We start from the raw sequence: 19,374 nt of genomic DNA, 5'->3' as shown, positions 1-19,374 counted from the left end.
GGTCATTCTGAAAGGATGACTGCTGAGCAATTACCAATCCTTTAGGGACTAGACCTTCCAGAATGTAATGCTGAAGGAAAAGTACATCAATGTGATTAGTAATTTCAGTTTTGCTATAATTCTCAATCTAAAAAAAAGCCTAATCATATTTTTCCTATCATCATCATTCAATTTAAGGACAGAGGATTGTGATGGAAAAAGGGCTGGATTGGAGCATGCCCCTAGGGCTTGTGTAATTTTCCCTATCTTAAGAGACTCAGGCTGGGGTCACACACAATATATAAAAAATATGTCCGATTTTGTCTGCTGAGAATCGCACAAATGTTCTCCTTATGGTGATCCGTATCTCATCTGTGTGCAATGCCAGGATACTTTTATTTCTCATCCGTATGGTGAGATTTTCTCACACACTTGCAAAATGAGCAAATAATGGCTGAGCCAATTTCCTGTCACCTGCCCAATGCCTGAGAATTTCTCGCAAGTCACACTGATGGTCCGTGTGCTGTGTTTTTTTTCTCACACCCATAGACTTGCATTGGCTTTTCTCAGCTGAGATACACGAACAATCGCAGCATGCTGCAATTTCACTTGCAAGTATAACACGGACGAGAAAAAAATGGATGATGGGAGCTGCCCCATAGATTAACATTGGTCCGAGTGCTGTGTGATTTTTTTTTTTTTTAATCGCTTAGCACTCGTCCGTATTACAGACTAGTGTGACTCCGGCCTTAGGCCAGCGTCACACTCAGCATATGAAAATACGGTCCGTATTTTACGGCCGTAATACGCAGAAATGTTTCAAAAATAGTGATCCGTATGTCATCTGTAGGCAGGGTGTGTCAGCGTATTTTGCGCATGGCATCCTCCGTATGTAATCCGTATGGCATCCGTACTGCGATATTTTCTCGCAGGCTTGCAAAACCGACATCTAATGGATTTATGTGCTCAAATGTTCGTTAAAACATATATACAGTATGTATGTATATATATATATACTGTATATATGTGTCATTGAGACACATATATATATATATATATATATACTGTATTTATATTTAACCCCTTAAGCCCCGAGGGTGGTTTGCACGTTAATGACCGGGCCAATTTTTACAATTCTGACCACTGTCCCTTTATGAGGTTATAACTCTGGAACGCTTCAACGGATCTTGGCGATTCTGACATTATTTTCTCGTGACATATTGTACTTCATGATAGTGGTAAAATTTCTTCGATATAACTTGAGTTTATTTGTGAAAAAAATGAATATTTGGCAAAAATTTTGAAAATTTCGCAATTTTCCAACTTTTAATTTTTATGCCCTTAAATCACAGACATATGTCATGCAAAATACTTAATAAGTAACATTTCCCACATGTCTACTTTACATCAGCACAATTTTGGAACCAAAATTTTTTTTTGTGACGGAGTTATAAGGGTTAAAAGTTGACCAGCAATTTCTCATTTTTACAACACCATTTTTTTTTAGGGACCACATCTCATTTGAAGTCATTTTGACGGGTCTATATGATAGAAAATACCCAAGTGTGACACCATTCTAAAAACTGCACCCCTCAAGGTACTCAAAACCAATTTCAAGAAGTTTATTAACCCTTCAGGTGTTTCACAGGAATTTTTGGAATGTTTAAATAAAAATGAACATTTAACTTTTTTTCACACAAAATTTATTTCAGATCCAATTTGTTTTATTTTACCAAGGGTAACAGGAGAAAATAGACCCCCCAATTTGTTGTACAATTTGTCCTGAGTACGCTGATACCCCATATGTGGGGGTAATCCACTGTTTGGGCGCATGGCAGAGCTCGGAAGGAAAGGAGCGCCATTTGACTTTTCAATGCAAAATTGACTGGAATTGAGATGGGACGCCAAGTTGCATTTGGAGAGCCCCTGATGTGCCTAAACATTGAAACCCCCCACAAGTGACACCATTTTGGAAAGTAGACCCCCTAAGGAACTTATCTAGATGTGTGGTGAGCACTTTGACCCAACAAGTGCTTCACAGAAGTTTATAATGCAGAGCGGTAAAAATAAAAAATCATATTTTTTCACAAAAATGATCTTTTCGCCCCCAATTTTTTATTTTCCCAAGAGTAAGAGAAGAAATTGGACCTCAAAAATTGTTGTGCAATTTGTCCTGAGTACGCTGATACCCCATATGTGGGTGTAAACCATTGTTTGGGCGCAGGGCAGAGCTCGGAAGGGAAGGAGCGCCATTTGACTTTTCAATGTAAAATTGACTGGAATTGAGATGGGACGCCATGTTGCATTTGGAGAGCCCCTGATGTGCTTAAACATTGAAACCCCCCACAAGTGACACCATTTTGGAAAGTAGACCCCCTAAGGAACTTATCTAGATGTGTGGTGAGCAGTTTGACCCAACAAGTGCTTCACAGAAGTTTATAATGCAGAGCCGTAAAAATAAAAAAATCATATTTTTTCACAAAAATGATCTTTTTGCCCCTATGTTTTTATTTCCCCAAGGGTAAGAGAAGAAATTAGACCACAAAAGTTGTTGTGCAATTTGTCCTGAGTACGACGATACCCCATATGTGGGGGTAAACCACTGTTTGGGCGCATAGAAGAGCTCGGAAGGGAAGGAGCGCTATTTTACTTTTCAATGCAAAATTGACTGGAATTAAGATGGGATGCCATGTTGCGTTTGCAGAGCCCCTGATGTGCCTAAACATTGAAACCCCCCACAAGTGACACCATTTTGGAAAGTAGACCCCCTAAGGAACTTATCTAGATGTGTGGTGAGCACTTTGACCCAACAAGTGCTTCACAGAAGTTTATAATGCAGAGCCGTAAAAATAAAAATTCTTTTTTTTTTCACAAAAATGATTTTTAGCCCCCAGTTTTGTATTTTCACAAGGGTATCAGGATAAATTGGACCTCAAAAGTTGTTGTCCAATTTGTCCTGAGTATGCTGATACCCCATATGTGGGGGGGAACCACTGTTTGGGCGCATGACAGAGCTCAGAAGGGAAGGAGCGCCATTTGGAATGCAGACTTAAATGGATTGGTCTGCAGGCATCACGTTGCATTTGCAGAGCCCCTGATGTACCCAAACAGTACAAACCCCCCACAAGTGACCCCATATTGGAAACTAGACCCCCCAAGGAACTTATCTAGATGTGTTGTGAGAACTTTGAACCCCCAAGTGTTTCACTACAGTTTATAACGCAGAGCCGTGAAAATAAAAATTCTTTTTTTTTTTCACAAAAATGATTTTTTAGCCCCCAGTTTTGTATTTTTACAAGGGTATCAGGATAAATTGGACCCCAAAAGTTGTTGTCCAATTTGTCCTGAGTATGCTGATACCCCATATGTGGGGGGGAACCACTGTTTGGGCGCATGACAGAGCTCGGAAGGGAAGGAGCGCCATTTGGAATGCAGACTTAAATGGATTGGTCTGCAGGCGTCACGTTGCATTTGCAGAGCCCCTGATGTACCCAAATAGTACAAACCCCCCACAAGTGACCCCATATCGGAAACTAGACCCCCCAAGGAACTTATCTAGATGTGTTGTGAGAACTTTGAACCCCCAAGTGTTTCACTACAGTTTACAACGCAGAGCCGTGAAAATAAAAAATCTTTTTTTTCCCACAAAACTTATTTTTTGGCCTCCAGTTTTGTATTTTTCCAAGGGTAGCAGGAGAAATTGGACCCCAAAAGTTGTTGTACAATTTGTCCTGAGTACGCTGATACCCCATATGTGGGGGTAAACCACTGTTTGGGCGCATGGGAGAGCTCGGAAAGGAAGTAGCACCGTTTGACTTTTCAATGCAAAATTGACAGGAATTGAGATGGGACGCCATGTTGCGTTTGGAGAGCCACTGATGTGCCTAAACATTGAAACCCCCCACAAGTGACACCATTTTGGAAAGTAGACCCCCTAAGGAACTTATCTAGATGTGTTTTGAGCGCTTTGACCCACCAAGGGCTTCACAGAAGTTAATAATGCAGAGCCGTAAAAATAAAACAAAAATTTTTTCCCACAAAAATTATTTTTTTAGCCCCCAGTTTTGTATTTTCCCGAGGGTAGCAGGAGAAATTGGACCCCAAAATTTGTTGTCCAAGTTGTCCTGAGTGCGATGATACACCATATGTGGGGAGAACCACTGTTTGGGCGCATGGGAGGGCTCGGAAAGGAAGGAGCGCCATTTGGAATGCAGACTTAGATGGAATGGTCTGCAGGCGTCACATTGCGTTTGCAGAGCCCCTAATGTACCTAAACAGTAGAAACCCCCCACAAGTGACACCATGTTGGAAAGTAGACCCCCTAAGGAACTTATCTAGATGTGTGGTGAGCACTTTGACCCACCAAGGGCTTCACAGAAGTTTATAATGCAGAGCCATAAAAATAAAACAAAAATTTTTTCCCACAAAAATTATTTTTTAGCCCCCAGTTTTGTATTTTCCCGAGGGTAACAGGAGAAATTGGACCCCAATTGTTGTTGTCCAATTTGTCCTGAGTGCGCTGATACCCCATATGTGGGGGGGAACCACCGTTTGGACGCATGGAAGGGCTCGGAAGTGAAGGAGCGCCATTTGGAATGCAGACTTAGATGGAATGGTCTGCAGGCGTCACATTGCGTTTGCAGAGCCCCTAATGTATCTAAACAGTAGAAACCCCCCACAAGTGACACCATGTTGGAAAGTAGACCGCCTAAGGAACTTATCTAGATGTTTGGTGAGCGCTTTGACCCACCAAGGGCTTCACAGAAGTTTATAATGCAGAGCCGTAAAAATAAAACTAAAAATTTTTCCCACATAAAATATTTTTCAGCCCCCGGTTTTGTATTTTCCCGAGGGTAACAGGAGAAATTGGACCCCAAAAGTTGTTGTCCAATTTGTCCTGAGTGCGCTGATACCACATATGTGGGGGGAACCACCGTTTGGATGCATGGGAGGGCTCGGAAGGGAAGGAGCGCCATTTGGAATGCAGACTTAGATGGAATGGTCTGCAGGCGTCACATTGCGTTTGCAGAGCCCCTAATGTACCTAAACAGTAGAAGCCCCACACAAGTGACCCCATTTTGGAAACTAGACCCCCCAAGGAACTTATCTAGATGTGTTGTAAGAACTTTGAACCCCCAAGTGTTTCACTACAGTTTATAACGCAGAGCCGTGAAAATAAAAAATCTTTGTTTTTCCCACAAAAATTATTTTTTAGCCCCCAGTTTTGTATTTTCCCAGGGGTAACAGGAGAAATTGGACCCCAAAGGTTGTTGTCCTATTTGTCCTGAGTACGCTGATACCCCATATGTTGGGGTAAACCCCTGTTTGGGCAACGGGAGAGCTCGGAAGGGAAGGAGCACTGTTTTACTTTTTCAACGCAGAATTGGCTGGAATTGAGATCGGACGCCATGTTGCGTTTGGAGAGCCCCTGATGTGCCGAAACAGTGGAAACCCCCCAATTATAACTGAAACCCTAATCCAAACACACCCCTAACCCTAATCCCAACAGTAACCCTAACCACACCTCTAACCCTGACACACCCCTAACCCTAATCCCAACCCTATTCCCAACCGTAAATGTAATCCAAACCCTAACCCTAACTTTAGCCCCAACCCTAACTGTAGCCTTAACCCTAGCCCCAACCCTAGCCCTAATGGGAAAATGGAAATAAATACTTTTTTTTTATTTTTCCCTAACTAAGGGGGTGATGAAGGGGGGTTTGATTTACTTTTATAGCGAGTTTTTTAGCGGATTTTTATGATTGGCAGCCGTCACACACTGAAAGACGCTTTTTATTGCAAAAAATATTTTTTGCGTTACCATATTTTGAGAGCTATAATTTTTCCATATTTGAGTCCACAGAGTCATGTGAGATCTTGTTTTTTGCGGGACGAGTTGACATTTTTATTGGTAACATTTTTGGGCACGTCACATTTTTTGATCGCTTTTTATTCCGATTTTTGTGAGGCAGAATGACCAAAAACCAGCTATTCATGAATTTCTTTTGGGGGAGGCGTTTATACCGTTCCGCGTTTGGTAAAATTGATAAAGCAGTTTTATTCTTCGGGTCAGTACGCTTACAGCGATACCGCATTTATCTCATTTTTTTATGTTTTGGCGCTTTTATACGATAAAAACTATTTTATTGAAAAAATAATTATTTTTGCATCGCTTAATTCTCAGGACTATAACTTTTTTATTTTTTTGCTGATCATGCTGTATGGCGGCTTGTTATTTGCGGGACAAGATGACGCTTTCAGCGGTACCATGGTCATTTATATCAGTCTTTTTGATCGCGTGTTATTCCACTTTTTGTTCGGCGGTATGATAATAAACCGTTGTTTTTTGCCTCGTTTTTTTTTTTTTCTTACGGTGTTTACTGAAGGGGTTAACTAGTGGGCCAGTTTTATAGGTCGGGTCGTTACGGACGCGGCGATACTAAATATGTGTACTTTTATTGTTTTTTTATATATATTTAGATAAAGAAATGTATTTATGGGAATAATATTTATTTTTTTTTTTTCATTATTTTGGAATATTTTTTTTTATTTTTTTTTACACATTTGGAAATTTTTTTTTTAACTTTTTTACTTTGCCCCAGGGGGGGACAATACAGATCGGTGATCTGTCAGTTTGCATAGCACTCTGACAGATCACCGATCTGAGAGAAGTGCAGGCTGCTTCACAGTGCCTGCTCTGAGCAGGCGTCTGTGAAGCCACCTCCCTCCCTGCAGGACCCGGATCCGCGGCCATCTTGGATCCGGGTCTGGAGCAGGCAGGGAGGGAGGTAAGACCCTCGCAGCAACGCGATCACATCGCGTTGCTGCGGGGGGCTCAGGGAAGCCCGCAGGGAGCCCCCTCCCTGCGCGATGCTTCCCTGCACCGCCGGCACATCGCGATCATGATTGATCGCGGTGTGCCGGGGGTTAATGTGCCGGGGGCGGTCCGTGACCGCTCCTGGCACATAGTGCCGGATGTCAGCTGCGATATGCAGCTGACACCCGGCCGCGATCGGCCGCGCTCCCCCCGTGAGCGCGGCCGATCGCGTATGACGTACTATCCCGTCACCGGGAATTAAGTCCCAGGTCACCTTGACGGGATAGTACGTCATACGGGATTAAGGGGTTAATTCAGCGCGAGATATGTGAAAAGCCGGTAATTCAATTGCCGGCTTTTTCTTTCTCCTTCCCAAACCCGACATGATATGAGACATGGTTTACATACAGTAAACCATCTCATATCCCTTTTTTTTTTTTGCATATTCCACACTACTAATGTTAGTATCCAGCAGAATGCGCATCACCGCAACTCAAGGTAACTACAGGTCACCCCGCTTTCCATTCATTCCCCAGGGGTTTTACAGGCACGAGCACTGCTTTAGCAGAGCTCCTGGCTGTAAAATGATTTAACCCCTTCAGATGGATTTACATCGTGGGGCTTGATCTGAGTGACGGAAGGTATAAGATATTGTTGTTTTTTTATTTTTCCTTTGTTACAGAACGAGGGTCTTCAGGTAGATTACCAGTATAATAAAATATTACAACACCCTGTGTCTTTATTTCATTAAAATACTTTTAAATAATGTGTGTGTGTTATTAACCATTTCGTACTATTGGATTAATAATGGATAGGTGTCATAATTGACGCCTCTCCATTATTAATCTGGCTTAATGTCACCTTACAATAGCAAGGTGACATTAACCCTTTATTACCCATATCCCACCACTACACAGGAGTGGGAAGAGAGAGGCCAAGTGCCAGAATAGGCACATCTTCCAGATGTGCCTTTTCTGGGGTGGCTGGGGGCAGATGTTTGTAGCCAGGGGGGCCAATAACCATGGACCCTCTCTAGGCTATTAATATCTGCCCTCAGTCACTGGCTTTACCACTCTGGTGGAGAAAATTGCGCCGGAGCCCACGCCAATTTTTTCCGGAATTTAACCCTTTATTTTACAAGCTACAGCGCCCAAATTTTGCACATACACACTACTAACATTAGTAGTGTGGAATATGCAAAAAAAAAAAGGATATGAGATGGTTTACTGTATGTAAACCATGTCTCATATCCTGTCGGGTTTGTGAAGGAGAAATGAAAAGCTGGCAATTGAATTACCGGCTTTTCTATAGAACACCGCTGCGTATTTCTCGCAAGTCACACTGCTGGTCCGTGTGTAATCCCTACTTTTCTCGCCCCCATAGACTTTCATTGGCGATTTTTTTGCACAATACGGTGACAAACGCAGCATGCTGCGATTTTCTATGGCCGTACAAGACCGTATAATACGAATCCGTAAAATACGGCTGATAGGAGCTGGGACATAGAGAATCATTGGGCCGTGTGTTATGCGTATTTTACAGATGTATTTTCTGCGCTCATACGTCTGTAAAACTCGCTAGAGTGACGCCGGCCTTAGACTCAAGGTAATCCATGGTGTGCAGAGAGAGAGAGAGAAAAAAAAAAAGTATACTATGATCAGATTAAATACAACTGCAAGAGTGCCTTCCAATAGGACTGCACAAAAGGGCCCTAGTAAATAGCACAAGTAGTATTAAATTAGGCCATATTGGGCTGGAAGGGTTAATATCAACACTAGAACCACAGAAGGGCAATGTTAATGAAACTTTCCACACTGGAGAAGTGTCACAGGAGATGACCAACATTAAATATTAGCAAAAAATTAATGTCCACAATGATTTTTAGTAGTGTTGAGCATTCCGATACTGCAAATATCGGGTATCGGCCGATATTCGCTGTATCGGAATTCCGATACCGAGTTCCGATATTTTTGCGATATCGGAAATCGGAAGTTCCTATAGTGAAATTAGGCAATATAATGAAGTGTGGGCGGTGCGTGGGCGGAGACTGCGTGTGTGCGTGTGCGCGTGTCGGGCGGTGTCTGTGCGTGACCGTGGGGCTCTCTGCGTGTGCTCTGGGGCTCTATGTGGCGTGCGGCATCTCTGTGCGGTGTGCCTCTGTGCGGCGTGCGGGGTGTCTCTGTGCGGCGTGCGGGGTGTCTCTGTGCGGGGTGTCTCTGTGCGGCGTGTGGGGTCTCTGTGCGGCGTGCGGGATGTCTCTGTGCGGCGTAAGGGGTGTCTGCGGCGTAAGGGGACTCTGCGGCGTGCAGGGTGTCTCAGTGCGGGCATCGTCCAATGGTACTACATGTCCCATCGGACGATGTCTGCTACACTGACAGTGATTGACACATTAGCCAATGATGGGACAGTAGTAGTCCCATCATCCGGCTAATGTGTTGAATGATGGAAAAAAAAATACTCCATACATGCTCCATACATACATACATACTACATACATACTCCATACATACATACATACTGTACATACATACTACATACATACTACATACATACTACATACAGTGGTGTTCAAAAGTCCTGCATAGGTATAGGATAAATTGATTTTTCAAGTTTTAAACGTTTTCTGTTGAATATCTTCGATGCTAATATGACATATTATATATGGTTTTGTTCAGAATACAATTTTGCATTCTCTCCCTGTAATATTTTTAGCTTTTGAAGCACATACATACTACATACAACATACATACTATATACATACTCCATACATACATACTCCATACATGCATACTACATACTACATACATGCATACTACATACATACTACATACATACTACATACAACATACATACATACTACATACATACATACATACTACATACATACATCATACATACATACATACTACATACATACACACTACATACATACATCCTACATACATACTACATACATAAATACTACATACATACATACTACATACATACTACATACATGCTGCATACATGCTACATACATACTACATGATACATACATACTATATACATACATACTGCATACATACTACATACATACTGCATACATGCTACATACATACTACATACATGCTGCATACATGCTACATACATGCTACATACATACTACATACATATATACATACTACATACAGTACATTCATACATTACATACATTACATACATATAGACATACAGTACATTAAACATAGATTACATACTCACCATTAGTTGTCATTTTGATCCCCAAAGCCAGTGTCATCTGTAAAAAATATGAAAAAAAAAACAACCAATATACTCTCTGTCCGCAGAAATCCACGAGTGTCCCACGACGATCTCCCGTGGAGAACGGCAGCAACAGCTGTTGCAACCGCTCTCCAGGGGACCCAGGAACACAATGACGGGAGGAAGGTATTCCTTCGCCGCTGTAAAAAAAATGGCATTGCTGGCTGAGAAATTTTCCCAGGCAGCAATTGCCATAAAGTGAGACTTTGAACTCAGGTAACCTCAGTGATCCACTGCAGGAGCCATTGTCTCCTGTCAGTGTGTCACTGAGGGTCCTATAGAGCAGTGACATCACCCGATGTCACTGTTTTATAGGGGAGATCGTCATGGGACCCTCGTTATTAATTGGACTACAGCGGACAGGTAGTATGCGGTTTATTATTTTACATTTTTTGCAGGTGCTGAAGTATGGTAAGTATGGTGAAATGAAGAATATTAAAATACTTTTTCCTAATGTGTGTGTGTTTTACTAACCCTTTCTTACTATTTGATTAATAACGGATAGGCATCTTATTGACGCCTCTCCGTTATTAACCCGGCTTAATGTCACCTTACAATAGCAAGGTAACATTAACCCCTTATTACCCCATATCCCACCGCTACACGGGAGTGGGAAGAGAGGGGCTAAGTGCCGGAATTGGCGCTTCTTACAGATGCACCATTTCCGGGGCGGCTGCGGACTAGTATTTGTAGCCGGGGGGGCCAATATCCATGGCCCCTCTCTAGGCTATGAATATCAGCCCGCAGCTGTCTGCGTAGCCTTTCTGGCTATAAAATATAGGGAGACCCCACTTCATTTTTTTGGGGGGTCCCCCTATTTTAATAGCCAGTAAAGGCTACGCAGACAGCTGCAGGCTGATATTCATAGCAGGCTGCAAATATTGGCCCCCGGCTGTCGGCTTTCCCTCTCTGGCGCAGAAAATTGCTTTTTTTTTTTGTTTTTTGTTTTTTTTTATTCAACGCTCATAAAGGCCTCTTTCACACTTGCGTCAGTACGGGTCCGTCGCTATGCGTCGGGCCGACGTACCGACGCACGTTGTGAAATTTGTGCCCGACGTGGGCAACGGATGTAGTTTTTCAATGCATCCGCTGCCCATTCTGAAGTGCAGGGAGGAGGGGGCGGAGTTTCTGCTGTGCATGTGCGGTAGAAAATGGCGGACACGACGGACAAAAAAACGTTCACTTGAATTTAAAAATTTTTTAAAAAATGGAAAAAAACGGCGTGGGCTCCCACACAATTTTCTGCGCCAGAGGGGGAAAGCCTATGGCCAGGGGCCAATATTTGCAGCCTGCTATGAATATCAGCCTGCAGCTGTCTGCGTAGCCTTTACTGGCTATATAGGGGGACCCCCCAAAAAAATGACGTGGGGTCCCCCTATATTTTATAGCCAGAAAGGCTACGCAGACAGCTGCAGGCTGATATTCATAGCCTAGAGAGGGGCCATGGATATTGGCCCCCCCTGGGTACAAATACCAGTCCGCAGCCGCCCCGGAAATGGCACATCTGTAAGATGCGCCAATTCCGGCACTTAGCCCCTCTCTTCCCACTCCCGTGTAGCGGTGGGATATGGGGTAATATGGCGTTAATGTTACCTTGCTATTGTAAGGTGACATTAAGCCAGGTTAATAACGGAGAGGCGTCAATAAGACGCCTATCCGTTATTAATCCAATCGTAAGAAAGGGTTAATAAAATACGCACACATTAGGAAAAAGTATTTTAATATTCTTCATTTCACCATACTTACCATACTTCAGCGCCTGCAAAAAACATAAAATAATTAACTGCATACTACCTGTCAGCCATAGTCCAATTAATAACGAGTGTCCCACGACGATCTCCTCTATAGAACAGTGACATCGGATGATGTCACTGCTCTATAGGACCCTCAGTGACACACTGACAGGAGACAATGGCTCCTGCAGTGCACCACTGAGGTTACCTGAGTTCAAAGTCTCACTTTATGGCAATTGCTGCCTGGGAAAATTTCTCATACAGCAATGCCATAAAGTAAGACTAGGGACTTTTTTTTTTACAGCGGCAGAGGAATACCTTCCTCCCGTTATTGTGTTCCTGGGTCCCCTGGAGAGTGGTTGCAACAGCTGTTGCTGCCGTTCTCCACGGGAGATCGTCGTGGGACACTCGTGGATTTCTGCGGACAGGAAGTATATTGGTTGTTTGTTTTTTTCATATTTTTTACAGATGACACTGGCTTCGGGGATCAAAATTACAAGTAATGGTGAGTATGTAATCTATGTTTAATGTACTGTATGTCTAAATGTAGGTCATGTATGTAATGTATGAATGTACTGTATGTACTATGTATGTATGTATGTATGCAGTATGTATGTAGTATGTATGTATGTAGCATGTATGTAGCATGTATGTATGTAGTATGTATTGATGTAGCATGTATGTAGCATGTACAGTACAGACCAAAAGTTTGGACACACCTTCTCATTTAAAGATTTTTCTGTATTTTCATAACTATGAAAATTGTAAATTCACACTGAAGGCATCAAAACTATGAATTAACCCATGTGGAATTATATACTTAACAAAAAAGGGTGAAACAACTGAAAATATGTCTTATATTCTAGGTTCTTCAAAGTAGCCACCTTTTGCTTTGATGACAGCTTTGCACACTCTTGGCATTCTCTTGATGAGCTTCAAGAGGTAGTCACCGGGAATGGTCTTCCAACAATTTTGAAGGAGTTCCCAGAGATACTTAGCACTTGTTGGCCCTTTTGCCTTCACTCTGCGGTCCAGCTCACCCCAAACCATCTCGATTGGGTTCAGCTCTGGTGACTGTGGAGGCCAGGTCATCTGGCGTAGCACCCCATCACTCTCCCTCTTGGTCAAATAGCCCTTATACAGCCTGGAGGTGTGTTTGGGGTCATTGTCCTGTTGAAAAATAAATGATGGTCCAACTAAATGCAAACCGGATGGAATAGCATGCTGCTGCAAGATGCTGTGGTAGTCGCCAGGAATGGTTTTCACTTCACAGGTGTGCCCTGTCAGGTTTAATAAGTGGGATGTCTTGCCTTATAAGTGGGGTTGGGACCATCAGTTATGTGGTGCAGACGTCTGGTGGATACATGTTGTGAACTCTGTTTTTGGGCTCCCTCTTGTGGTCACAAGTGGTACTGTGTGAGTGCTGTCTTTGGGCTCCCTCTGGTGGCTCTTTGTGTCATTCTGCAGGTCTGAGGCTGGATCAGCTGTCTCGTTATCTGTTAGCTGGTTTCTTATTTAGCTCACCTGGACTACCAGTTGTTGCCTGCTGTCGATGTATTCAGTGCTATTTTGATATTTCCTGAAGTCCTTCGCTATCAGTCTCTTCTAGAGAAGCTAAGTTTTCTGTTTGGTTATTTTTTGCTCATCAGTGTTCAATATTTTCCTTGGTTATTTATTTGTCCTTGTCCAGCTTGCTAATATGTGATTTCCTTGCTTGCTGGTAGCTCTAGGGGGCTGAGTTTCTCCCCTCACACCGTTAGTTGGTGTGGGGGTTCTTGAATTCTCAGCGTGGATATTTTGTATAGGGTTTTTTACTGACCGCACAGTTCCCTGCCTGTCTTCTGCTATCTAGTATTAGTGGGCCTCATTTGCTGAATCTGTTTTCATTTCTACGTTTTGTATTTTCCCCTTACCTCACCGTTATTATTTGTTGGGGGCTTCCTATATCTTTGGGGTCATTTCTCTGAGGCAAGTGAGGTCTTACTTTCTCTATAGGGGTAGCAAGTTTCTCAGGCTGCGTCGAGACGTCCAGGAATTTAGGCACGTTCACCGGCTACCTTTAGTGTGTTCGTTTAGGATCACAATTGCGGTCAGTCCAGTTACCACCTCCCTAGAGCTCGTTCTATGTTCAGTAACTTAGCTAGTCAGTTCGGTGATCCTCAGCCACTAAGGATCATAACAGATACACAGCTGATAGTCCTACTGAATAGACTTTTAGAATTTGTATTATGGCAAGAAAAAAGCAGCTAAGTAAAGAAAAACGAGTGGCCATCATTACTTTAATAAATGAAGGTCAATCAGTCCGAAAAATTGGGAAAACTTTGAAAGTGTCCCCAAGTGCAGTTGCAAAAACCATCAAGCGCTACAAAGAAACTGGCTCACATGAGGACTGCCCCAGGAAAGGAAGACCAAGAGTCACCTCTGCTTCTGAGGATAAGTTTATCCAAGTCACCAGCCTCAGAAATCGCAGGTTAACAGCAGCTCAGATTAGAGACCAGGTCAATGCCACACTGAGTTCTAGCAGCAGACACATCTCTATAACAACTGTTAAGAGGAGACTTTGTGCAGCAGGCCTTCATGGTAAAATAGCTGCTAGGAAACCACTGCTAAGGACAGGCAACAAGCAGAAGAGACTTGTTTGTGCTAAAGAACACAAGGAATGGACATTAGACCAGTCTGATGAGTCCAAATTTGAGATCTTTGTTTCCAACCACCGTGTCTTTGTGCGACGCAGAAAAGGTGAACGGATGGACTCTACATGCCTGGTTCCCACCGTGAAGCATGGAGGAGGAGGTGTGATGGTGTGGGGGTGCTATGCTGGTGACACTGTTGTATATTTATTCTAAATTGAATTCATACTGAACCAGCATGGCTACCACAGCATCTTGCAGCAGCATGCTATTCCATCCGGTTTGCATTTAGTTGGACCATCATTTATTTTTCAACAGGACAATGACCCCAAACACACCTCCAGGCTGTATAAGGGCTATTTGACCAAGAGGGAGAGTGATGGGGTGCTACGCCAGATGACCTGGCCTCCACAGTCACCAGAGCTGAACCCAATCGAGATGGTTTGGGGTGAGCTGGACCGCAGAGTGAAGGCAAAAGGGCCAAAAAGTGCTAAGTATCTCTGGGAACTCCTTCAAAATTGTTGGAAGACCATTCCCAGTGACTACCTCTTGAAGCTCATCAAGAGAATGCCAAGAGTGTGCAAAGCTGTCATCAAAGCAAAAGGTGGCTACTTTGAAGAACCTAGAATATAAGACATATTTTCAGTTGTTTCACACTTTTTAAAGTATATAATTCCACATGTGTTAATTCATAGTTTTGATGCCTTCAGTGTGAATTTACAATTTTCATAGTCATGAAAATACAGAAAAATCTTTAAATGAGAAGGTGTGTCCAAACTTTTGGTCTGTACTGTATGTAGTATGTATGTATGTATGCATGTAGTATGTATGCATGTAGTATGTATGTATGTAGTATGTATGTAGCATGTATGTATGCAGTATGTATGTAGCATGTACTGTATGTATGTAGCATGTATGTAGCATGTATGTATGTAGCATGTATGTAGCATGTATGTATGGAGTATTTCTTTTTTTTTTTCATTCAACACATTAGCCGGATGATGGGACTACTACTGTCCCATCATTGGCTAATGTGTCAATCACTGTCAGTGTAGCAAGCATCGTCCGATGGGAGTTGTAGTCCCATCGGACGATGCCCGCACTGAGACACCCCGCACAGAGACACCCTGCACGCTGCAAAGAGACACCCCGAACGCCGCACAGAGACCCCACACGCCGCACAGAGACGCCGCACGCCACAGACACCCCGCACGCCGCACAGAGACACCGCACGCTGCACAGAGACACCCCGCATGCTGCACAGAGACCCCGCAAGCCGCACAGAGACACGCCGCACAGAGACCCCCCCACGCCGCATAGAGCCTGGGCAGCCCCGGCAGGCCGCATAGATCCCCTGCACGCCGCATACAGCACCGGAAGGCACGTACAGATCCCTGGCAATCCCGCACAGACCCCGCCCGCACACACAGACACTCAGTGTCCGTCCACGCACCACCCACGCACCGCCCACACTCTTCCCCCCTCCGGCACAGCATATAGAAGGTCAGAAAGGGCTTATTTACGTTCCGATATTTGTGTCCCATTGACTTGCCTTGGTATCGGTATCGGCGATATCCGATATTTTTTGGATATCGGCCGATCCAATCCGATACCGATACTTTTGAATATCGGAAGGTATCGCTCAACACTAATTGTTAGTTGAAGGGTTAATAAAAGTCCTCTTATCCAAGACATTAGTAGGGTTCCCAATGTAGTTGGCAGGCTTGAGGCACGGTACTAAAAGGCAGCAATGGATAAATCCTTCCACATAATGGATTAATAGTATTGGTATCCTCAGGTTGCCAGGGAAAAAAAGCACAGAAAGCCACATTGAGAAGTATCATGGGTGTTAATATCAGCTGATGGCACAGATTACAAACTATCCTTTAGGGGTTATGCAGCAGGCATAACACTGGTGAGGCACGTGAGGAGTGGGGAAAACCACTTTGAAGCAGCATTAAATGAGTCCTTCCACACACTGGGTTAGTAAGAGTTAGTAATCCTCAGAGTACCAGGGAGAAAGAGAGCACAAAAAGTCACATTGAGAGGTATCAGGGGGTTAAAATCAGTCAGCAAGACACATCGCAAACTAACCTTTAAGAGTTATGCAGCAGGCATAACACCGGTGAGAGCGTGTGCAGAGAAGAGATGACCACCCAGAAGCAAGTGTTAACTTGAGAGCACAGTCCAAGGGCAGCAGATGAGCGTCCAGGCGAAGGGGAAACTGGTAGCAGCGGTGAATGCCAGCCGGCATCTACAGAGAGCAGGCCCCGTTACAGAGCACGTTGGTTGTCACGTGACCGCAGGTCATGCGGATCACGTGATGCGAAGGTCCTGTAGGAAGTGAATGGAGACCGCTCCAGTACAGCTCCAGCCATCACACTTGGATGAGGGAAATAGTGCAAATAGATACAGAGAAGACAGGCTAACGGAGCACCAGGCTGGCGGTCAGGGGAGATGTTGATTGAGAAAGGTCCGATGCATGTATACTGCCACCTGATGAAGACGGAGCTGTTCCGTCGAAACACGTTGTGAATTTCAATAAACAAAGAAACTTTTAATCATTTCATCTGTGTCCTGTGCGCTCCCATGTGACCAGAGTATCCTGCAACTCACGTCTGTCACATATGCTCAGTGTGAATCTGCTCTGATCCACGAAGAGCACAGGGTGCCAATGTCGAATCTGCCAATCTTTGTGTTCTCTGACAAATGACAATCACCAGGCAGGGTGATGGGCTGTAAGCATAACACCCACTTGTAGACGTTGGGCCCTCATGGAGTCTGTTTCTGACAGTTGGATCAGACTCATGGATGCTAGTGGTCTGCTGGAGGTAATTTTTCAGGGCTCTGGCACTGCTCCTCTTGTTCCTCCTTGCACAAAGAAAGAAATAGTGGTCCTGCTGCTGGGTAGTTGCCCTCCTACAGCCCCCTACATGTCTCCTGCTCCATGCACTGGACACTGTACTAACAGACACTGCTACTTCTTTTGCCACAGCTCGCACTGATGTACTATCCTGGATGAGCTGCACTAACTGAGCAACTTCTGTGGGTTGCTACTGTACCTCTATGGGAGAGAGCAATGACAAGATGCAAAAGTAACCAAAACAGCCAAAAAGAATGAGAACAGATAAATGGTCTGTGGTCATGACCTGCAGAACCACTCCTTCATAGGGGCGTCTTGCTAATTACCTATCATTTCTATCTGTTGTCTGTGCAATTTGCAAAAAAGCAGGAGAAATTGGGAAGTAAATCCCCAGCGTGAAACTTGGATAAAAGTTCAATTTATTTAGACAAATACATTAAAATCCTTGTTTCATAGTGGTAGAGCAAATAATGGAGTACATGGTGCGATGCAATCCAACAATAACAACCACAGGGGTCCAAACCATCGTCGATCAGCGGATATGTGACACGGGCGCCGATGGGCTGGATTAGTGACACATTTCCGGCATGAGCATGTTAAATGCCACTGTAAGAGATTGACAGCGGCATTTAACATGCGATTCCACCGGCGGCTTACAGAGGCACATATCAGCTGTTCAAATCAGCTGTCATGTGCCGGAAAAATGGTGAGAGAGTGCGGAAATGTATAGCGTACTGGCCCATAGTGAAGTTTCTCTGATGCAGTTGGTGGAGAGAAGAGGTCGCATGTCCGGCCTCATTGAAAACCTTCCTGAAGGCCTGGTGTGAGTAATGGAGAAGTGTCTATCAGACACCCTAATTTCTAACCCAATAAGTAAAAAGAATTACAGACACAAAAAAAAATTTAATTTATGTCTATCTATCTCTATCTATTATCTATATTATCTATCTCTATAGCATTCATTGCTGTCCAAAAAACTTGGAAAATGCAAATGAAAAAATGCATTGAAAATGAAGAAAAAGCACATGATTTTGCTGCTTCATTTTTCCTGCAAAAGAGATGCAGAAATGGTCCATAAATTTCTGCTTACAAACACTCAACATGTGCACATACCCTTAGGGCTTGTTCACACTATCCTTTTTTTGCTGCGGATTTTTCAGGTCCTGATTTGGGAAAACCGCAGTGCAAAACCGCGGTGGTTTACCACTGCGTTTTTTTGTGCGGTTTCTCCTGCGGATTCCACTGCGGGTTTCCAACTGCACTTTCCTATTGGTGCAGGTGGAAACCCGCTGCGGAATCCGCAGAAAGAATTGACATGCTACTTCTTTTTTTCCGCAGAAAATCAGCGCGGATTTTCTAGCGGAAAAAAGCAAAGTGGGCACAGCGGATTTTGTTTACCATAGGGTAACATTGTACTGTACCCTGCATGGAAAACGTCTGCGGATCCGCAGCTGCAAATCCGCTGCGGATCCGCAGCAAAAACCGCAGCATGTGAACATAGCCTAATATTGCATAGTTACTTCTTTTTGCAAGCGCTTTGCAATTCTAACCATTTAACAACTTCAGACAAACCCCTTTAAGCAACAAGAAAGGTATAACTAAAACCCTCAAGTGTATATTGCAACGATGAAAGATATGCCTTATTGCTAGATGCATATAGTAGTATTCTACGTCTTACCATTAGAATGCCGGCAAAAGAGGATAAAATCATAGCTTCTCGCTCCATCCGGTTAGGGTATTTATGACGGTTTAATGCCAATTTGCTACACAAGAAAAATATATAAGTTAACTGTATGATTGTGAAAATGATCTTAATTAACTAAAGATATTGTTTCAATGGAATCTGTCACCAGATCATTGCTATCTCATCTGAAAGCATCATGATGTAGGACAAGACTGGGTGCAATAGTTGTGATACACAGTTCTAAGATATAGCATTTAGCAGAACTGAGAAAGTCCTGACAGTGATAATCTTTTGGTGATAAAACATTGTCTGGAACGAATAGCACACAGTTCAATATGTGACATCAATGAAATCTGTGTCTCAGATGC

General features: G+C 43.5%; 1 protein-coding gene across 1 annotated transcript in view; it reads right to left on the bottom strand.

Annotated features, from left to right (window-relative positions):
- C7H2orf80 (chromosome 7 C2orf80 homolog) overlaps positions 1–19,374 on the bottom strand; it is a 513,500-nt gene that overhangs the window by 77,272 nt on the left and 416,854 nt on the right. Inside the window, exon 5 of the mRNA XM_077274320.1 lies at positions 19,001–19,085. Coding sequence (XP_077130435.1) covers positions 19,001–19,085 — 85 coding nt within the window. The remainder of the gene's footprint in view (positions 1–19,000; positions 19,086–19,374) is intronic.

The sequence above is a fragment of the Ranitomeya variabilis genome, chromosome 7, assembly GCF_051348905.1.
Source record: "Ranitomeya variabilis isolate aRanVar5 chromosome 7, aRanVar5.hap1, whole genome shotgun sequence".
Lineage (NCBI taxonomy): Eukaryota > Metazoa > Chordata > Amphibia > Anura > Dendrobatidae > Ranitomeya > Ranitomeya variabilis.
Note: the sequence above shows the minus strand (reverse complement) of the source record. Positions and strands in the feature narration are given on the sequence as shown.